This window comes from Somniosus microcephalus, unplaced genomic scaffold (genome assembly GCF_052327205.1).
Source record: "Somniosus microcephalus isolate GS21.2 unplaced genomic scaffold, FLI_Smic_1.0 unresolved_chr2, whole genome shotgun sequence".
In the NCBI taxonomy this organism is placed as follows: Eukaryota; Metazoa; Chordata; class Chondrichthyes; order Squaliformes; family Somniosidae; genus Somniosus; species Somniosus microcephalus.
In genome coordinates this window covers 7,610,710-7,629,670 of record NW_028225180.1, presented here as the reverse complement: position 1 = coordinate 7,629,670, position 18,961 = coordinate 7,610,710, and the positions used below count along the sequence as shown (strand labels likewise).

General features: G+C 50.1%; 1 protein-coding gene across 4 annotated transcripts in view; it reads left to right on the top strand.

Annotated features, from left to right (window-relative positions):
• LOC147092065 (palmitoyltransferase ZDHHC5-like) overlaps positions 1 to 18,961 on the top strand; it is a 98,517-nt gene that overhangs the window by 60,616 nt on the left and 18,940 nt on the right. For all 4 annotated transcript variants that reach the window (XM_085975804.1, XM_085975806.1, XM_085975805.1 and 1 more), the window contains 2 exons: positions 14,980 to 15,101; positions 18,342 to 18,499. In XM_085975804.1, the coding sequence (XP_085831930.1) occupies positions 14,980 to 15,101; positions 18,342 to 18,499 (280 nt within the window). The remainder of the gene's footprint in view (positions 1 to 14,979; positions 15,102 to 18,341; positions 18,500 to 18,961) is intronic.

Below are 18,961 nucleotides of genomic sequence, written 5' to 3'. Positions count from 1 at the left end.
CCACTGTAAATATTGACACACTCCCGGGAATGACCCACTGTAAATATTGACACACTCCCGGGAATGACCCACTGTAAATATTGACACACTCCCAGGAATGACCCACTGTAAATATTGACACACTCCCGGGAATGACCCACTGTAAATATTGACACACTCCCGGGAATGACCTCCTGTAAATATTGACACACTCCCAGGAATGACCCCCTGTAAATATTGACACACTCCCGGGAATGACCTTCCTGTAAATATTGACACACTCCCGGGAATGACCCACTGTAAATATTGACACACTCCCGGGAATGACCCACTGTAAATATTGACACACTCCCGGGAATGACCCACTGTAAATATTGACACACTCCCAGGAATGACCCACTGTAAATATTGACACACTCCCGGGAATGACCCACTGTAAATATTGACACACTCCCGGGAATGACCCACTGTAAATATTGACACACTCCCGGGAATGACCCACTGTAAATATTGACACACTCCCAGGAATGACCCACTGTAAATATTGACACACTCCCGGGAATGACCCACTGTAAATATTGACACACTCCCAGGAATGACCCACTGTAAATATTGACACACTCCCGGGAATGACCCACTGTAAATATTGACACACTCCCGGGAATGACCCACTGTAAATATTGACACACTCCCGGGAATGACCCACTGTAAATATTGACACACTCCCAGGAATGACCCACTGTAAATATTGACACACTCCCGGGAATGACCCACTGTAAATATTGACACACTCCCGGGAATGACCCACTGTAAATATTGACACACTCCCGGGAATGACCCACTGTAAATATTGACACACTCCCGGGAATGACCCACTGTAAATATTGACACACTCCCGGGAATGACCTCCTGTAAATATTGACACACTCCCAGGAATGACCCACTGTAAATATTGACACACTCCCAGGAATGACCTTCCTGTAAATATTGACACACTCCCAGGAATGACCCACTGTAAATATTGACACACTCCCGGGAATGACCCACTGTAAATATTGACACACTCCCGGGAATGACCCTCCTGTAAATATTGACATACTCCCGGGAATGACCCACTGTAAATATTGACACACTCCCGGGAATGACCCCCCTGTAAATATTGACACACTCCCGGGAATGACCCACTGTAAATAGTGACACACTCCCGGGAATGACCCCCCTGTAAATATTGACACACTCCCGGGAATGACCCCCCTGTAAATATTGACACACTCCCGGGAATGACCCCCCTGTAAATATTGACACACTCCCGGGAATGACCCCCCTGTAAATATTGACACACTCCCGGGAATGACCTCCTGTAAATATTGACACACTCCCGGGAATGACCCACTGTAAATATTGACACACTCCCGGGAATGACCCACTGTAAATATTGACACACTCCCGGGAATGACCCACTGTAAATATTGACACACTCCCGGGAATGACCCACTGTAAATAGTGACACACTCCCGGGAATGACCCCCCTGTAAATATTGACACACTCCCGGGAATGACCCCCCTGTAAATATTGACACACTCCCGGGAATGACCCCCCTGTAAATATTGACACACTCCCGGGAATGACCCACTGTAAATATTGACACACTCCCGGGAATGACCCACTGTAAATATTGACACACTCCCAGGAATGACCCACTGTAAATATTGACACACTCCCGGGAATGACCCACTGTAAATATTGACACACTCCCGGGAATGACCCACTGTAAATATTGACACACTCCCGGGAATGACCCACTGTAAATATTGACACACTCCCAGGAATGACCCACTGTAAATATTGACACACTCCCGGGAATGACCCCCTGTAAATATTGACACACTCCCGGGAATGACCCCCTGTAAATATTGACACACTCCCGGGAATGACCCACTGTAAATATTGACACACTCCCGGGAATGACCCACTGTAAATATTGACACACTCCCGGGAATGAACCCACTGTAAATATTGACGCACTCCCGGGAATGACCCACTGTAAATATTGACACACTCCCAGGAATGACCCACTGTAAATATTGACACACTCCCGGGAATGAACCCACTGTAAATATTGACACACTCCCGGGAATGACCCACTGTAAATATTGACACACTCCCGGGAATGAACCCACTGTAATTATTGACACACTCCCGGGAATGACCCACTGTAAATATTGACACACTCCCGGGAATGACCCACTGTAAATATTGACACACTCCCGGGAATGACCCACTGTAAATATTGACACACTCCCAGGAATGACCCACTGTAAATATTGACACACTCCCGGGAATGACCCACTGTAAATATTGACACACTCCCGGGAATGACCCACTGTAAATATTGACACACTCCCGGGAATGACCCACTGTAAATATTGACACACTCCCGGGAATGACCCACTGTAAATATTGACACACTCCCAGGAATGACCCACTGTAAATATTGACACACTCCCGGGAATGACCTCCTGTAAATATTGACACACTCCCAGGAATGACCCCCTGTAAATATTGACACACTCCCGGGAATGACCTTCCTGTAAATATTGACACACTCCCGGGAATGACCCACTGTAAATATTGACACACTCCCGGGAATGACCCACTGTAAATATTGACACACTCCCGGGAATGACCTCCTGTAAATATTGACACACTCCCAGGAATGACCCACTGTAAATATTGACACACTCCCGGGAATGACCCACTGTAAATATTGACACACTCCCGGGAATGACCTCCTGTAAATATTGACACACTCCCGGGAATGACCCACTGTAAATATTGACACACTCCCGGGAATGACCAACTGTAAATATTGACACACTCCCGGGAATGACCCACTGTAAATAGTGACACACTCCCGGGAATGACCCCCCTGTAAATATTGACACACTCCCGGGAATGACCCCCCTGTAAATATTGACACACTCCCGGGAATGACCCCCCTGTAAATATTGACACACTCCCGGGAATGACCCACTGTAAATATTGACACACTCCCGGGAATGACCCACTGTAAATATTGACACACTCCCGGGAATGACCCACTGTAAATATTGACACACTCCCAGGAATGACCCACTGTAAATATTGACACACTCCCGGGAATGACCCCCTGTAAATATTGACACACTCCCGGGAATGACCCCCTGTAAATATTGACACACTCCCGGGAATGACCCACTGTAAATATTGACACACTCCCGGGAATGACCCACTGTAAATATTGACACACTCCCGGGAATGAACCCACTGTAAATATTGACGCACTCCCGGGAATGACCCACTGTAAATATTGACACACTCCCAGGAATGACCCACTGTAAATATTGACACACTCCCGGGAATGAACCCACTGTAAATATTGACACACTCCCGGGAATGACCCACTGTAAATATTGACACACTCCCGGGAATGACCCACTGTAAATATTGACACACTCCCGGGAATGACCCACTGTAAATATTGACACACTTCCAGGAATGACCCACTGTAAATATTGACACACTCCCGGGAATGACCCACTGTAAATATTGACACACTCCCGGGAATGACCCACTGTAAATATTGACACACTCCCGGGAATGACCCACTGTAAATATTGACACACTCCCGGGAATGACCCACTGTAAATATTGACACACTCCCAGGAATGACCCACTGTAAATATTGACACACTCCCGGGAATGACCTCCTGTAAATATTGACACACTCCCAGGAATGACCCCCTGTAAATATTGACACACTCCCGGGAATGACCTTCCTGTAAATATTGACACACTCCCGGGAATGACCCACTGTAAATATTGACACACTCCCGGGAATGACCCACTGTAAATATTGACACACTCCCGGGAATGACCTCCTGTAAATATTGACACACTCCCAGGAATGACCCACTGTAAATATTGACACACTCCCGGGAATGACCCACTGTAAATATTGACACTCCCGGGAATGACCCACTGTAAATATTGACACACTCCCGGGAATGACCCACTGTAAATATTGACACACTCCCGGGAATGACCCACTGTAAATATTGACACACTCCCAGGAATGACCCACTGTAAATATTGACACACTCCCGGGAATGACCCCCTGTAAATATTGACACACTCCCAGGAATGACCCACTGTAAATATTGACACACTCCCGGGAATGACCCCCTGTAAATATTGACACACTCCCGGGAATGACCCACTGTAAATATTGACACACTCCCGGGAATGACCCACTGTAAATATTGACACACTCCCGGGAATGAACCCACTGTAAATATTGACGCACTCCCGGGAATGACCCACTGTAAATATTGACACACTCCCAGGAATGACCCACTGTAAATATTGACACACTCCCGGGAATGACCTCCTGTAAATATTGACACACTCCCAGGAATGACCCCCTGTAAATATTGACACACTCCCGGGAATGACCTTCCTGTAAATATTGACACACTCTCGGGAATGACCCACTGTAAATATTGACACACTCCCGGGAATGACCCACTGTAAATATTGACACACTCCCGGGAATGACCTCCTGTAAATATTGACACACTCCCAGGAATGACCCACTGTAAATATTGACACACTCCCGGGAATGACCCACTGTAAATATTGACACTCCCGGGAATGACGCACTGTAAATATTGACACACTCCCGGGAATGACGCACTGTAAATATTGACACACTCCCGGGAATGACCCACTGTAAATATTGACACACTCCCGGGAATGACCCACTGTAAATATTGACACACTCCCGGGAATGACCCCCTGTAAATATTGACACACTCCCGGGAATGACCCACTGTAAATATTGACACACTCCCGGGAATGACCCTCCTGTAAATATTGACACACTCCCGGGAATGACCCACTGTAAATATTGACGCACTCCCGGGAATGACCCCCCTGTAAATATTGACACACTCCCGGGAATGACCCTCCTGTAAATATTGACATACTCCCGGGAATGACCCACTGTAAATATTGACACACTCCCGGGAATGACCCCCCTGTAAATATTGACACACTCCCGGGAATGACCCCCCTGTAAATATTGACACACTCCCGGGAATGACCCCCCTGTAAATATTGACACACTCCCGGGAATGACCCCCCTGTAAATATTGACACACTCCCGGGAATGACCTCCTGTAAATATTGACACACTCCCGGGAATGACCCACTGTAAATATTGACACACTCCCGGGAATGACCCACTGTAAATATTGACACACTCCCGGGAATGACCCACTGTAAATATTGACACACTCCCGGGAATGACCCACTGTAAATAGTGACACACTCCCGGGAATGACCCCCCTGTAAATATTGACACACTCCCGGGAATGACCCCCCTGTAAATATTGACACACTCCCGGGAATGACCCCCCTGTAAATATTGACACACTCCCGGGAATGACCCACTGTAAATATTGACACACTCCCGGGAATGACCCACTGTAAATATTGACACACTCCCAGGAATGACCCACTGTAAATATTGACACACTCCCGGGAATGACCCACTGTAAATATTGACACACTCCCGGGAATGACCCACTGTAAATATTGACACACTCCCGGGAATGACCCACTGTAAATATTGACACACTCCCAGGAATGACCCACTGTAAATATTGACACACTCCCGGGAATGACCCCCTGTAAATATTGACACACTCCCGGGAATGACCCCCTGTAAATATTGACACACTCCCGGGAATGACCCACTGTAAATATTGACACACTCCCGGGAATGACCCACTGTAAATATTGACACACTCCCGGGAATGAACCCACTGTAAATATTGACGCACTCCCGGGAATGACCCACTGTAAATATTGACACACTCCCAGGAATGACCCACTGTAAATATTGACACACTCCCGGGAATGAACCCACTGTAAATATTGACACACTCCCGGGAATGACCCACTGTAAATATTGACACACTCCCGGGAATGAACCCACTGTAATTATTGACACACTCCCGGGAATGACCCACTGTAAATATTGACACACTCCCGGGAATGACCCACTGTAAATATTGACACACTCCCGGGAATGACCCACTGTAAATATTGACACACTCCCAGGAATGACCCACTGTAAATATTGACACACTCCCGGGAATGACCCACTGTAAATATTGACACACTCCCGGGAATGACCCACTGTAAATATTGACACACTCCCGGGAATGACCCACTGTAAATATTGACACACTCCCGGGAATGACCCACTGTAAATATTGACACACTCCCAGGAATGACCCACTGTAAATATTGACACACTCCCGGGAATGACCTCCTGTAAATATTGACACACTCCCAGGAATGACCCCCTGTAAATATTGACACACTCCCGGGAATGACCTTCCTGTAAATATTGACACACTCCCGGGAATGACCCACTGTAAATATTGACACACTCCCGGGAATGACCCACTGTAAATATTGACACACTCCCGGGAATGACCTCCTGTAAATATTGACACACTCCCAGGAATGACCCACTGTAAATATTGACACACTCCCGGGAATGACCCACTGTAAATATTGACACTCCCGGGAATGACGCACTGTAAATATTGACACACTCCCGGGAATGACGCACTGTAAATATTGACACACTCCCGGGAATGACCCACTGTAAATATTGACACACTCCCGGGAATGACCCACTGTAAATATTGACACACTCCCGGGAATGACCCCCTGTAAATATTGACACACTCCCGGGAATGACCCACTGTAAATATTGACACACTCCCGGGAATGACCCTCCTGTAAATATTGACACACTCCCGGGAATGACACACTCCCGGGAATGACCCACTGTAAATATTGACGCACTCCCGGGAATGACGCACTGTAAATATTGACACACTCCCGGGAATGACCCACTGTAAATATTGACACACTCCCGGGAATGACGCACTGTAAATATTGACACTCCCGGGAATGACCCACTGTAAATATTGACACACTCCCGGGAATGACCCACTGTAAATAGTGACACACTCCCGGGAATGACCCCCCTGTAAATATTGACACACTCCCGGGAATGACCCCCCTGTAAATATTGACACACTCCCGGGAATGACCCCCCTGTAAATATTGACACTCCCGGGAATGACCTCCTGTAAATATTGACACACTCCCGGGAATGACCCCCTGTAAATATTGACACACTCCCGGGAATGAGCCACTGTAAATATTGACACACTCCCGGGAATGACCCACTGTAAATATTGACACACTCCCGGGAATGACCCACTGTAAATATTGACACACTCCCAGGAATGACCCACTGTAAATATTGACACACTCCCGGGAATGACCCACTGTAAATATTGACACACTCCCGGGAATGACCCACTGTAAATATTGACACACTCCCGGGAATGACCCACTGTAAATATTGACACACTCCCGGGAATGACCCACTGTAAATATTGACACACTCCCAGGAATGACCCACTGTAAATATTGACACACTCCCGGGAATGACCTCCTGTAAATATTGACACACTCCCAGGAATGACCCCCTGTAAATATTGACACACTCCCGGGAATGACCTTCCTGTACATATTGACACACTCCCGGGAATGACCCACTGTAAATATTGACACACTCCCGGGAATGACCCACTGTAAATATTGACACACTCCCGGGAATGACCCACTGTAAATATTGACACACTCCCGGGAATGACCCGCTGTAAATATTGACACACTCCCGGGAATGACCCTCCTGTAAATATTGACACACTCCCGGGAATGACCCACTGTAAATATTGACACTCCCGGGAATGACCCACTGTAAATATTGACACACTCCCGGGAATGACCCACTGTAAATATTGACACACTCCCAGGAATGACCCACTGTAAATATTGACACACTCCCGGGAATGACCCACTGGAAATATTGACACACTCCCGGGAATGACCCACTGTAAATATTGACACACTCCCGGGAATGACCCACTGTAAATATTGACACACTCCCGGGAATGACCCACTGTAAATATTGACACACTCCCAGGAATGACCCACTAAATATTGACATACTCCCGGGAATGACCTTTCTGTAAATATTGACATACTCCCGGGAATGATCTTCCTGTAAATAGTGACACACTCCCAGGAATGATCCCCCTGTAAATACTGACACACTCCCGGGAATGACCCATAGAATAGAAAGCTACAGCATGGATGGAGGCCATTTTGGCCCATCGTGTCCGCGCCGGCCAACAAAAAGCTATCCAGCCTAATCCTAAATATTGACACACACCCGGGAATACCAAGGGGAGGAAGTGATGCTTCAGTTGTACAGAGCTTTGGTCAGACCCCGACTGGAGCACTGCGCACAGTTCAGGGCACCGCACCGGACCGGAGGGAGGACACATTGGCCTTGGCGGAGCTGCAGCGCAGATTCACCAGAATGGTGCCAGGGCTTAAAGGGTTAAATTATGCCAGGTTGCAAAAACCTGTCTTGCATTCCTTTTGAGTTCAGAAAATTTAGCGGGTGATCGGACCAAGAGCTTTAAAATATTAATAGGATTCAATGGAACGGATATGGAGAAACTATATCCTCTGGTGAATCAGGAAGTCCCAAAGTGTTTCACAACTAGTCAAGTACTTTTGAAAGTGTCATCACTGGTGTAACGTGGGAAATGTGGCAGCCATTTTGTGCACAGCAAGCACCCCCAAACAGAAAGGAGATAAACGTGCAGATCCATCTGAGGGGGCAGACGGGGTCCTCTGTTTAATGTCTCATCCGAAAGACGGCATCTCCGACAATGCTGCACTATCTCAGTACTGCCCTTCCGATAGAGCAGCGCTCCCTCGGTACTGTCCCTCCGACAGTGCGGCGCTCCCTCAGTACTGTCCCTCCGACAGTGCGGCGCTCCCTCAGTACTGCCCCTCCGACAGTGCGGCGCTCCCTCAGTACTGCCCCTCCGACAGTGCGGCGCTCCCTCAGTACTGCCCCTCTGACAGTGCGGCGCTCCCTCAGTACTGCCCCTCCGACAGTGCAGCGCTCCCTCAGTACTGCCCCTCCGACAGTGCGGCGCTCCCTCAGTACTGCCCCTCCGACAGTGCAGCTCTCCCTCGGTACTGCCCCTCTGACAGTGCGGCGCTCCCTCAGTACTGCCACTCCGACAGTGCGGCGCTCCCTCAGTACTGCCACTCCGACAGTGCGGCGCTCCCTCAGTACTGCCCCTCCGACAGTGCAGCGCTCCCTCAGTACTGCCCCTCCGACAGTGCAGCGCTCCCTCAGTACTGCCACTCCGACAGTGCGGCGCTCCCTCAGTACTGCCACTCCGACAGTGCAGCGCTCCCTCAGTACTGCCCCTCCGACAGTGCGGCGCTCCCTCAGTACTGCCACTCCGACAGTGCAGCGCTCCCTCAGTACTGCCCCTCTGACAGTGCGGCGCTCCCTCAGTACTGTTGTTCTCAGCTGTGTGTTGACGAGAGAAAGAAAAGGAAGACTTGCATTTATTCAGCGCATTTCCTGACTTCAGGACGTCGCAAAGCGTTTCACAGCCAATGAAGTACTTTTTTTGAAGTGTAGTCACTGCTGTAATGCAGGAAATGCAGCAGCCAAATTGCGCACAGCAAGCTCCCACAAACCGCAACAAGATATTCACCAGATCATCTGTTTTTTAGTGATGTTGATTGAGGGATAAATATTGGCCCCAGGACACCGGGGAGAACTCCAACTGCCCCTCCCCCGCCCCAACCCTGCTCTTCGTCCAATAGTAGCCATGGGATCTTTTACGTCCATCTGAGAAGGGAAACGGCACCTTGTTTTAACATCTCGCCCGGAAGAGTGGAAATAAATGTAGCCTGGGTTGCCGATCCTGACTCCTCTCAGGAACCCTGACTGCATTGTGTGTGTGTTTGCACATAGGATGAGCACGGAACCTGGCGCTGTTATGATTTCCCGCTCCCCCTGACCCCCTCACACCCTCGGCTAAAAGAATCGGAGCCGGAAGATGAGAATTGTTTTTTAACCCAGCGAGTTGTTATGTTCTGGAATGGCTGCCAGAAAGAATCGTGGAAGCAGATTCAACAGTAACTTTTAAAAGGGGATTTGTATAAATACTCGAAGGGGAAAATTGTACAAGGCAAAGGGGGCAGAGCAGGGGGAGTGGAGCTGATCGGTTCGAGTCTTTCACAAAGCCGGCACAGGCACGATGGGCTGAAAGGCCGCCTTTTGCCCTGAAAGCTTCCGTGCATAGATACTTGGACAATACAGATCCCCCCCCCCCCCCCCCCGAAATGAGTTAGTTTTCTTCCAGGGGGTGGGGTGACTGATTTCAGCTTCCGTGTCGCTCTTGGGGTGAAGGAGCCTCCAGCTGCAAGGGATGGGTTGAACGTGACACACCTTGGACAAAGCAGATCCTGTCGGTGTGTCGAATCACTGGCGGCTCCTTACATGCCATGCACAGGGGCCAACGAGCAGCTCAGCATAGGGGATCTAGCGTCCCTGCTTGCGGAATCTCATGGAAGCTGTTGCCCCTGCCTCGGGCAAGGGCTGCTCCTAGGCACAGAAGGCACACTGGAGCAGCAGGAGGCCATTCAGCCCCTCGAGTCTGTTGCGCCATTCAATGAGATCGCGGCTGATCTGTGACCTAACTCCGTCCACCCGCCTTTGCCCCATATCCCTTGTACCTTTTGGTTAGCAGAAACCTGTCAATCTCGGATTTAAAACTAACAATTGATCCAGCATCGACTGCCGTTGGCGGAAGAGAGGTCCAAACTTTAACCACCCTTTGCATGTAGCAGTGTTTCCTAACTTCACTCCTGAAAGGCCTGGCTCTAACGTTTAGACTATGTCCCCTAGTCCTAGAATCCCCAACCTGCAGAAATAGTTTCTCTCTATAGAAACATAGAAGATAGGAGCAGGAGTCGGCCATTCGGCCCCTCGAGCCTGCTCCGCCATTTAATGAGATCATGGCTGATCATCCAAATTCAGTACCCTGTCCCTGCCTTCTCCCCATATCCCTTGATCCCTTTAGCCTTAAGAAATATATCTAACTCCTTCTTGAATATATTTAATGAATTGGCCACAACTGCCTTCTGTGGTAGAGAATTCCACAGGTTCACCACTCTCTGGGTGAAGAAATTCCTCCTCATCTCTGTCCTAAATGGCTTACCCCTTATCCTTACACTGTGACCCCTGGTTCTGGACTCCCCCGCCATCGGGAACACCCTTCCAGCATCTAGTCTGTCCAGTCCTGTCAGAATTTTATAAGTTTCAATGAGATCCCCTCTCATTCTTCTAAACTCCAGCGGGTATAAACCCAATCGACCCAATCTCTCCTCGTACGTCATTCCTGCCATCCCAGGTATCTACCCTATCAGTTCCCCTTAATATTTAAAAACTTCAATCAAGTCACCCATAATCTTCTAAATTCCAGGGAATACAATCCTAGCTTGTGTAATTGCTGCTTGTAATTTAACCCTTGGAGTGCAGGTATCATTCTGGGAAACCTACGCTGCTCTCCCTCCAAGGCCAGTATATCCTTCCACGGTGCCCAGAACTGAACACAGTACTCCAGGGCTTTGCTCGCCCCTCTGCAGTAACGCTGACGTCATTACCCAGCATCTGGCCTATTTCACCTTGCACAAAACCAAATGAAGGTTGAGTCTGGCCTCCGTTTTAATCTCTGGTTGAGGGGGCGGTGATGGTTTCAGACAGCGGGCGGAGCAGGTCGGCTGCCCTGCTCCCACCCAAACTGAGTCCGTTTCATTGTCTCTTCCCCTCCACCCCAATGTGGAACATTGCCCAAGTATCTCCTGTCTGCCAAAAAAATAATAGGGTTTGGGATTGGGATTAGACCCTCATATCAGCCTATACCCAGTCACCAGAAAAGTGAAGGAAGGAGTCGTCAACACTGCTATCGAGCGGCACCAGTGAATCATAGACTGATACAGCACAGATGGAGGCCATTTGGCCTATTGTCAGAGGGTCAGTACTGAGGGAGCGCTGCACTGTCGGAGGGGCAGCACTGAGGGAGCGCTGCACTGTTGGAGGGGCCATACTGAGGGAGCGCTGCACTGTCGGAGGGGCAGTACTGAGGGAGCGCTGCACTGTCGGAGGGGCAGTACTGAGGGAGCGCTGCACTGTCGGAGGGGCAGTACTGAGGGAGCGCCGCACTGTCGGAGGGGCAGTACTGAGGGAGCGCTGCACTGTCGGAGGGGCAGTACTGAGGGAGCGCCGCACTGTCGGAGGGCCAGTACTGAGGGAGCGTTGCACTGTCGGAGGGGCAGTCCTGAGGGAGGGCTTCACTGTCGGAGGGGCAGTACTGAGGGAGCGTTGCACTGTCGGAGGGGCAGTCCTGAGTGAGTGCTGCATTGTCGGAGGGGCAGTACTGAGGGAGCGCTGTACTGTCCGAGGGGCAGTACTGAGGGAGCGCCGCAGTGTCGGAGGGGCAGTACTGAGGGTGCATTGCACTGTCGGAGGGGCAGTACTGAGGGAGCGCTGCACTGTCGGAGGTTCCGTCTTTCTGGATGAGCCTTTAATTCGAGGCCCCGTCTGCCTCCTCAGGTGGATATAAAAGCTCCCCTGGCCACTATTGGAAGAACAGCGGGGTGGCGTTTTCCTCGGTGTCCTGGGCCCAATAATTATCCCTCAACCAACATCACTTTTTTTTTAATTAAAAAATTCTGGCCATTTAGCACATTGCTGGTTGTGGGAGCTGGCTGTCCGCATATTGGCTGCCGCGTTTCCTCCATTACAACAGTGACTGCACTTCAAAAGTTCTTCAGTGGCTGTAAAGTGCTTTGAGATGACCTGAGGTTGTGAAAGGCGCTGTAGAAATCAGAGTCTTCTCTCGTGAGGAAGGATGTCAAGGCCTTAGAGAGGGTGCAGAGGAGATTCATCAGAATGGTACCAGGGATGCGGGACTTCAGTTACGTGGAGAGACATAGAAACATAGAAGATAGGAGCAGGAGTCAGCCATTCGGCCCCTCGAGCCTGTTCCGCCATTCAATGAGATCATGGCTGATCATCCAAATTCAGTACCCTGTCCCTGCTTTCTCCCCATACCCCTTGATCCCTTTAGCCTTAAGAAATATATCTAACTCCTTCTTGAATATATTTAATGAATTGGCTTCAACTGCCTCCTGTGGTAGAGAATTCCACAGGTTCACCAGTCTCCGGGTGAAGAAATTCCTCCTCATCTCTGTCCTAAATGGCTTACCCCTAATCCTTAGACTGTGACCCCTGGTTCTGGACTCCCCGGCCATCGGGAACATCCTTCCTGCATCTAGTCTGTCCAGTCCTGTCAGAATTTTATAAGTTCAATGAGATCCCCTCTCATTCTTCTGAACTCCAACGAGTACAAACCCAATCGACCCAATCTCTCCCCATACGTCATTCCTGCCATCCCTGGTATTAGCCTGGTGAATCTTCGCTGAACTCCTTCCATGGCAAGAACATCCTTCCTCGGATAAGGCGACCAAAACTGCATACAATACTCAAGGTGTGGTCTCACCAAGGCCCTGTACAACTGCAGCAAGACATCCTTGCTCCTGTACTCGAACCCTCTCACTACAAAGGCCAACATACCATTTGCCTTCTTAACCGCCTGCTGCACCTGCATGCTTACCTTCAGCGACTGGTGCACAAGGACACCCAGGTCTTGTTGTACTTCCCCTTCTCCCAATCTATTGCCATTCAGATAATAATCTGCCTTCCTGTTTTTGCCAGCAAAGTGGATAACCTCGCATTTATCCACATTATACTGCATTTACCATGCATCTGCCCAATCACCAACCTGTTTTTCGTGACCGGTGGGCGCCGCGGGGACTGGAGTGCATAATTGGGCTGGAGAACCAAATTTTAATTTGATTATTAAGGTTTATTTGGAGTTTTATTGGTTTATTTACAGTTTTATAGTTTATTTACAGTTTTTATTTGTCTAAATTTATGGGTTCACAAAAAGAGGATCACCAACCTGTCCAAATCATACTGGAGTTTCTCTGCATCCTCCTCAGAGCACACACGCCCACCCAGCTTTGTGTCGTCTGCAAACTTGGAGATATTACATCTAGTTTCCTCGTCTAGATCATTAATATATATTGTGAATAGCTGGGATCCTAGCACCGATCCCTGCGGTACCCCACTAGTCACTGCCTGCCACTCGGAAAAAGACCTGTTTATTCCAACTCTTTGCTTCCTGTCTGCCAACCAGTTCTCTATCCAAGTCAGTACCTTACCCTCAATCCCATGTGCTTTAACTTTACACGCTAATCTCTTATGCGGGACCTTAACGAAAGCCTTCTGAAAGTCCAAATACACCACATCCACTGGTTCTCCCTTATCTATTCTACCAGTTACATCCTCAAAAATTTCCAGTAGATTAGTCAAGCACGATTTACCTTTTGTAAATCCATGTTGACTTTGTCCGATCAGTCACTGTTTTCCAAGTGCTCTGCTATTACATCTTTTATAACTTCAGTTACGTGGAGAGACTGGAGAAGCTGGGATTGTTCTCCTTGGACCAGAGAAGGTTAAGGGGAGATTGACCAGAATGGTACCGGGGATGAGGGACTTCAGTTACGTGGAGAGACTGGAGAAGCTGGGATTGTTCTCCTTGGACCAGAGAAGGTTAAGGGGAGATTGACCAGAATGGTACCAGGGATGAGGGACTTCAGTTATGTAGAGACTCGGGAAGCTGGGATTATAGAGCAGAGACATTTAAGGGATGTGATTACACCTTAAGAAACGTCATTGGGAGTGAAACGTTGTGGGCCACCCTGAGGTCATGAAAGGTGCTGTATAAATGGGAGTTCTTTCTTTGAAGGGACAAGTGTTCAGAGGAGCAGTGACCATAGACTGAAGAAAGCAAGCTTGTGACGGGATTATTGTGGCGTGACCCTAACGCCTTTGTGTGTCTCTCTCTCTCCCCCAGGTGCCCATGGCTCAGCCAGGCCTTCTCGCCCGCCATCCCCGTCTACAACCTGATCATCTTCCTCTTTGTCCTGGCAAACTTCAGCATGGCCACGTTCATGGATCCCGGCATCTTCCCCCGAGGTGAGTCTCCGCGGCACTCGTGCCACCTTTCCCCCCCTCCCTCCCGCGAGCGGGCTCCGCTCTCCCTTTGTGGGCGCTCTCTGTCCGACAGGGGAGCCACCCACCGGAGGCTAAAAGCGTCAAATTCCGAGGACAGGTTGCATAGAGGTATATTGAAGATTAAAGATCTAAATGGGGTGTTTTAAGACGATTAAACGATTCAATACGGTTGTTGGAGTAAAACTATTTCCCTCTGGTGGGGGCAAGTCCAGAACAAGGGGGCATAACCTTAAGAGCCAGGCCGTTCAGGGGCTAATGTCAGGAAGCACTTCTTCGCACAAAGGGTAGTGCACATCTGGAAACCCCAGTTTGTTTTGCTGCGACTTTCTGAAGAGAAAGGGGAGTGGGTGGGGGGTGGAGGGGCGGAAGCGGAGAGGGCAGAAGAGAAGAGATCACTTGACAGAGTTGATGCTTTCAAGTATCACGGGGGGAGTGGCGACGGTGGAAGTAGACAAGCTAAGTTGGGAGACGGGGGTGCAGTGACTGGGTGTGTGAAGAAAAGCCCGACAGCACTCGGAACGCAACAGAACCCAAAGACTGCTGGACCGAGACTGGTAAATTAAGTGGTGGAAACAATAAGGAACACGAGTCCGCCTACACTCAGGAAGCTTTGTGTACAGCCCTTTATAAAATCCCCGGTCTTTATTTCAGATGTTTCCTCCACTATAGAAGATTAAAGGGTGAACTAACTGAGGTGTTTAAAATGATTAAAGGATTTGGTAGGGTAGATAGATAAAAACTACTTCCTCAGTTGGGGGGAGTCCAGAACAAGGGGCACAACCTTAAAATTAGAGCCCGGCCGTTCAGGGGTGATGTCAGGAAGCACTTCTTCACACCAAGGGCTAACGGAAATCTGGAACTTGCTCCAAAATGCTGTGAAGGCTGCGTGTCAATTGGAAAGTTCATAACTGAGATTGATAGATTTTTGTTAGGCAAGGGTATTAAACCAAGGCGGGTAGATGGAGTTAAGGTACAGATCAGACATGATCTGTTTGAATGGCAGAACAGGCTTCAGGGGCTGAATGGCCTCCTCTCGTTCCTAATTAACAGGCTCGAGGGGCTGAATGGCCTCCTCCTGTTCCTGTGTAACAGACTCGAGGGGCTGAATGGCCTCCTCCTGTTCCTAATTAACAGACTCGAGGGGCTGAATGGCCTCCTCCTGTTCCTGTGTAACAGGCTCGAGGGGCTGAATGGCCTCCTCCTGTTCCTAATTAACAGGCTCGAGGGGCTGAATGGCCTCCTCCTGTTCCAGTGTAACAGGCTCGAGGGGCTGAATGGCCTCCTCCTGTTCCTAATTAACAGGCTCGAGGTGCTGAATGGCCTCCTCCTGTTCCAGTGTAACAGGCTCGAGGGGCTGAATGGCCTCCTCCTGTTCCTGTGTAACAGGTTCGAGGGGCTGAATGGCCTCCTCCTGTTCCTGTGTAACAGGCTCGAGGGGCTGAATGGCCTCCTCTTGTTCCTAATTAACAGGCTCGAGGGGCTGAATGGCCTCCTCCTGTTCCTATGTAACAGGCTCAAGGGGCTGAATGACCTCCTCCTGTTCCCGTGTAACAGACTCGAGGGGCTGAATGACCTCCTCCTGTTCCTGTGTAACAGGCTCGAGGGGCTGAATGGCCTCCTCCTGTTCCTAATTAACAGGCTCGAGGGGCTGAATGGCCTCCTCCTGTTCCAGTGTAACAGGCTCGAGGGGCTGAATGGCCTCCTCCTGTTCCTGTGTAACAGGCTCGAGGGGCTGAATGGCCTCCTCCTGTTCCTGTGTAACAGGCTCGAGGGGCTGAATGACCTCCTCCTGTTCCTGTGTAACAGGCTCGAGGGGCTGAATGGCCTCCTCCTGTTCCTGTGTAACAGGCTCGAGGGGCTGAATGACCTCCTCCTGTTCCTGTGTAACAGGCTCGAGGGGCTGAATGGCCTCCTCCTGTTCCTGTGTAACAGGCTCGAGGGGCTGAATGGCCTCCTCCTGTTCCTGTGTAACAGGCTCGAGGGGCTGAATGGCCTCCTCCTGTTCCTGTGTAACAGGCTCGAGGGGCTGAATGGCCTCCTCCTGTTCCTGTGAGTGTGTTCTCGGCACATCTAAATGGAAGGGCATCGATTAAAGTTAAAATAGATTACAGAACTGCTTCCAACGAAGTCTTCAGGGGTAGTTATCCAGCGGTGAGCTCTTGGAAATTGGACGGGGGTGGTTTGAAAATCCCGCAGGACAGGTTGCACAGACTAGGCTTTGTATTCCCTTGAGTTTAGAAGATCAAGGGGTGATCTGACCAAGGTGTGCAATGTCAGAAAATGGCCTTTTCTCACTGAACACAGCAGCACAGACATAGCATCAGTTTGGGGGTGTTATATATATTCTCTGTGCGCCTTCAAGTGGGAGCTGGACCTCGTTCTGTTGCAACGTAGGGAAACGCGGCAGCCAAATTGCACACAGCAAGCTCGCACAACCAGCAATGTGATCACGACCAGAGAATCTGTTTTAGTGACATCAGTTGAGGGAGCTTGTTGATGGCTGCTTCCGAGAGAGAGAGAGAGACATAAACAAAAGCACAGATACTGGAGTGGAGGGCGATCTGCTGATTGAAGTCTCCGCTCCCCGCACCCTCCCTCCCTCCCTGTAGCTGGTCACAGTGCCAACAGCTGATGGGAGACTTGGGGGCAGCTGCTCCCACTGTAGGCAAACCCACGGGGAACTGACGTTGACAGAAGTGTGGGCAGACGCACGTTTAACCTGACATTATCACCTCTCCCCAACCCCCCCCCCCCCCCAGCCCTAACACTCTCAATGGCACCGTATTACCAAGCCCCTTGAGTTCTCTGTTATGGGGAGGAGCGAATTGGGAAAAATACAGTTGGATTGTGAGATTTCATCCCTTTCTCAATTCCCCAGTTGACGGGGCGAGATGCAGCAGGGGTGGGAGGAGGCTGGTGTGGAGGAGTTGGGCCGAATGGCCTTGTTCCTGTGCTGTAATACCATGTAAAATTTGATACCGAGCGAAATTAGGGACAGGCGACCATAAGCTTGGTCAAAGAGATAGGTTTTAAGGAGCGTCTTCTCGGAGGAGAGAGAGAGGCGGTGGGAAGGTACAGCGGTCAGATCGCGGTGAGGCAGTGGGGACTGGACTGGCCTTGATTGCCGGCCTGCTCTCTTGTTTCCTGTTGTACTCGCACCAACCTCCTTCTGTTTTCCCCCTCTCCCTCTCTCCCTCTCAGCCGACGAAGATGAGGATAAGGACGACGACTTCCGGGCTCCGCTGTACAAGAACGTGGAGATCAAAGGCATCCAGGTCCGGATGAAGTGGTGCTCGACCTGCCGCTTCTACCGCCCGCCCCGCTGCTCGCACTGCAGCGTCTGCGACAACTGTGTGGAGGTACGGGCGGCTGGCCTGCCTTCTTTTCACTGTCTCCCACCCGCCTCCTCTCCTCGCGGCCGGCACCAGCTCCGTGGACACGAGCTACAGACCCGCTACCTCGTCCACGTGGCAGCCCCTCGCTAACCAGGCTAGATAGCCGGCACGCACATTCGTGTACACGCACACAGACATGCACGCTCGCGCATATACATGCTCACGCACACAAATGTACACACACGTGTGCACGGACAGACACGATCACGCTCCCGCGTATACACACACACACACACACACACACACACACACACACACACACACACGTGTGCGTCTGCGTACCGACATGTAGGTGATGTAAAAAGACGACTGAGTGCTTGGTTTGAGTATAAAACAAGGCTTTAATCAACTGTTTCAAAACCGTGAGATTTTTAGTTACAGGAAACTCTTTATTATCCGGCACCGACGGGACCGGCGTGGTGCCAG